At 46.3% G+C, this 4,325-nt stretch overlaps 1 protein-coding gene across 4 annotated transcripts in view; it reads left to right on the top strand.

Annotated features, from left to right (window-relative positions):
* LOC109300687 (exocyst complex component 1-like) overlaps nucleotides 1-4,325 on the top strand; it is an 89,550-nt gene that overhangs the window by 24,502 nt on the left and 60,723 nt on the right. For all 4 annotated transcript variants that reach the window (XM_019521459.1, XM_019521460.1, XM_019521458.1 and 1 more), the window contains one exon: nucleotides 1,365-1,558. In XM_019521459.1, coding sequence (XP_019377004.1) covers nucleotides 1,365-1,558 — 194 coding nt within the window. The remainder of the gene's footprint in view (nucleotides 1-1,364; nucleotides 1,559-4,325) is intronic.

The following is a 4,325-nucleotide window of genomic DNA, read 5'->3' as shown; positions in this document are numbered from 1 at the left end:
TGGGGCTTGAGCAGTCTCGAGCTGCTCCCAAGGCTGACTCTCATTTGCTGATCCATGCACTGTTGAGGCTCAGGCAGGGTCCCGATGACGGTCTTCTCCAGAGCTCCTCTCTCGTTGCTGTCCATTGCTGCATCTGCCCAGCACGCCAAGCATGCTGGGCTTTTATTTACACTGGAGGCCTCACCCTGAAGTCCACCAGACCTGCAAAGCACAGTCTTCAAACAGGTCCAGGGGCTCTTTGCACCCCACCCCTCTCAGAGCAGGGGCAGGGCAGGCCCCTCCCAGCTGTTACCTGATTGGTGGAAGTGTTCCACCAATCCGAAGCGTGCTTCTCCAAGTCTGGCTTGCCACGCAAAAGCGACAAGCCTGCCACATTACTCGAAGTGACAGCTTCGTTTTTCACACAAGGGGACAGATTTCTGAGTAGGGTAAAGAGTAGAGGACGAAGCGCAAGCCTGAGTGGCCAGTCTGAAATGCGAGAGAGAGAGAGACAAAAAAGAATAGGAATCACTCATCCAGGGACTTCAGGCTTAAGGAAGAATTTATAGAGCAGGCTGATATATTTCCTTGACTCTTGCCACATAGAGACAGCACTGGGCTGGGATAAAAAATGGGGAGTTTATCTTGCTTCTAATGGTTCTGTCTGTAATCTTATGGGTTGGTATGTATCAGCTCAGAAAAAGACCAGCTACAAATTGGGAGAATGTTTCCAGTCTCTCTGCCTGTCAAGATATTTTGGTGAGGTGGGGGGTTTATATTGGACATGTCTGTCATCATATTTGACTGTATTAGGGGGTGCCCATCTCTGAGATTCCCACAAATGCCCTGCAGATAGCTCCACATTGGGCTCATCCTATTGAGACACAGCGATGCGCTACATCGCTATACAGCATGCTACATCGCCATACGGCATGCTACAGTGACATAGCGGCAAAATCTAACTGTCCATTGCGCACACAGTGCAGTAACCACCTGCGCTGTGCTTTAGTACTTCTAAAAGGAAGTACTAAAGCATGATGCTGTAGCAACGTCGCCATACAGCAACATGTAGACGCTTCCCCAGAGGTGGCCGCAGGCAAGGGCACATTCAGTTTAGACTTCCTGTGCACATGTGCTTCTGTTTTGATCTGCAGCACTGCAGCACTATCCCAGGCTTAAACTTTATTTCCCCAGTGCCTGGCAGCTATGACACCTTCCATGATTTTCTTGTGCTGGAGTTAAACATAAAATGGGCACTAAACTGAGACAATTATATTCACTGCCCCTGTGACCCAAACTAGATTTGGTGTGACTTCCCAGAAGGGAAAGGCTAATACAAAGAAATAATGAAAACAGTTTTTCATATATCTCCCGTGTGCATGCAGGAAAACAAGGTCCCCAAGAGAATGCAAAGGCAAGTGCAGAAGCAGAGAACCAGGAAGAGGACTGTGCGTACCAAGAGATGACACCAAAGGAAACAGCTGACATGCTAAAACTGATGGAAGAGTATGAGCCAATTGTGAACCATGCTGCAGCATTTGCAGAGCAGCTCAGCAGTGATCTTCAAGTGCTGGATGAGGTGAGTAGCAAGATGGTTGAGAGCATGTGGAAATCAGCAGGGTATCTATGTGTACAGTACTGGCTCTTTAATTGAATCAAGGCACAAAAGGTTCGCTGGGTAAATGTGATATTTTTGGTTAGACTAACTAAATAGTTGGAAAAAAATGTTCTTTACAAGCTTGCAGGCACAAACACTCTTATTGAGGCATAGGGAGAGTTTGCTTGTGTTTTGTGAAGTCTCCTGGGTGGAATAGAAGCCAATATACAAAATTAATTGAATCAAAGCATTTGAACTAAGGTGTAGAAGTAATTTTTGTGGGATGTGGCTATTTAGGATTACAAGTACCATTACCTCCTGTTACATGACAGGTATCAGCATTCAGTGGCTTCTGTCACAATCTTCAACCTCATTTTTCATGACTGGGTGTTTCCTAATCCCAGATAAATGACCAGTGTGGCAGCCCCATGAAGCTCCTGACTAGGTCCTTGATTTCTTGGGCCTATTTGGAAGAGATGGAGCTAGCATTGCTGCAATACTGCCAGCTGGTAGCCTGCACCCAGGGTGTCTCTGTTGTGCTCCCAGTGTTCCAAGGGAGGAGAGCAAAGTACAGGAACTAGCTCAGCTGCAGGCTATTGGCACAAGGAAAGCAGCAGATCAGGGGACTTTCTGAACATGTACATACTCTCAAGGACACTGGCAGCCCTAAGCAGGCTGGTGGCTGAAGAGAAAACACTGGGAGCACAGGAGTCCACACAGCAGCAGCAGGCCCCAGGTGAGGGACTTGAAAAGGGAAGCTCAGCAGGTAGAGAGGGTGAGAGGAGGAACAATGGAAAACTGACTCTAAGTAGTAAAGCAAAAGAGACATGGATTCCCTTGAATTAGATGAAGGAGAGAAAATATAGTTTGGAGGGTTTAAGACTTTACTACTAAAAAGGTGATTTGTTGCTTGGGGTGAGGAACATGCTGAGGATAAACCACAGTAAGGGCAAATCTCTCCGGTTCTACAATAAATGGAACCAGGGGAGATCAAAGTCAGCCAGGTCTGGTGTTGACCTTGCTTAGTTTACCCTGTAGTCAGATGAAAGTGTCTTGTCCCCCTTGTGTTTTAACCTCAGGCTGGTTACAGTCATAAGTTACCCTGAGGTAAACAGTGTAAAAATGAGGCATAGAGTGGGACATTGGTGGGGATGAGCCAGTACAGAAGATGGAATTGAATAGTGAAGCAGTGGGATGAGACAGCTTGTGGAGTAGCAGTGGAGTGATTGATGTATCAGAGGCTGATCTGACAGGAGCTTGTGAAGAGAATAGGGGAGAGGATGGTCCCTTATTAGAGAAAAGGAGCAAAGAGAGAGAAAAGGGTAGAGAAAAAGGGTTAGAGAATAAGAGGAGAAAGAAAGGGCAGAAGCAAAAAGAACAGAAGAAATGAACAGAAAGAAAGGGCACACATTACTGATAGACTAATCAGTTTTATTGCATGTATTTATATTCCCATATTTTATCATGTTTCTCTGGAAGACATCCTATTAATGGGAATGTTAGAAGGAAAGTGTTCAGATGACTGTTTTGAATATTTATGTTACACTAATATTTCTGTACATTGGATATTATAGTTAAATAACTGAAGTGACAAAAAAGAGAGAAAACCTACAATTTACGAGAATCCACAAAATCCTAGCTCTATCATGCTTTGTTCCTTTTTACCTGCCTCTGTCCCCAGCTAGGGTTTCTATATTGCTCCCTACTTCAAAGGCTTTTTATATTTTGTTAGTTGTTAGCTCTGGAAAGCAAAAATCCTGAGGGTTGTTTCTGACTGCAGTTGAATTCTTGCTTGTTCTTGGGCAAGACACATAGCTACTCTGTGATTCACTTTTTCCATCTACAAAAGACTTTGCAGGGATTAGCAAATCTGTTGAGTTCTTTATCATGAAAGGTGCTGCAGAAGGTGGTATTGTAAGGAAGTTTCCCAATCACAAGCCCTGGTTCTCATGGTGGACTTCAATCAACCTGACATCTGCTGAGCGAATAATGCAGCAGGGCACAGGCAATCCAGGAAGGTTTTGGAAAGTGTTGGGGACAACTTCCTGGTGCAAGTGCTGGAGCGGCCAACTAGGGGCCATGCTCTTGATTTGCTGCTCACGAACAGGGATGAATTGGTGGGGTATGTAATAGTGGATGGCAACTTGGGCAGCAGTGACCACAAGATGATTGAGTTCAAGATCCTGAGGAAAAGAAGGATGGAGAGCAGCAGAGTAAGGATCCTGGACTTCATAAAAGCAGACTTTGACTTACTCAGGGAACTCATAGGGAGGATCCCCTGGGAATCCAGTCTGAGGGGCAGAGGAGTCCAGAAACACTGGATGTATTTAAAGAAGTCTTACTGAGAGTGCAGGAACAAACCATCCCGGTGTGCAGGAAGACTAGCAAGTATGGCAGAAGACCACCTTGACTTAGCAGGGACCTCTCTAGTAAACTAAATCACAAAAAGGAAGCTTATAAAAAGTGGACACTTAGACAAATAACTAAGGAAGAGTATAAAAGGATTGCTTAGGCATGCAGGGAGGACGTCAGCATGAGCGACTCGTGCCCCTGGCAGCTGGGGGGGCACGGCGGTGGCCAGAGTACAGTGGCGGCAGGAACAGCAAGAGCAGACACTGCCAGCATTATCGGCAGCGGGGTGGATGGTGAGCACCAACCAAGGGTTGGTGACCACCTGCAGCCACCACCGGCAGTGTCGGCAGCGGCCAGCAGGGGTTGCAGACCACCTACAGATGCCACCAGTGGTGTT

Source organism: Gavialis gangeticus, unplaced genomic scaffold (genome assembly GCF_001723915.1).
Source record: "Gavialis gangeticus isolate Ggan-Ray unplaced genomic scaffold, GavGan_comp1, whole genome shotgun sequence".
Taxonomy (NCBI): Eukaryota; Metazoa; Chordata; order Crocodylia; family Gavialidae; genus Gavialis; species Gavialis gangeticus.
Note: the sequence above shows the minus strand (reverse complement) of the source record. Positions and strands in the feature narration are given on the sequence as shown.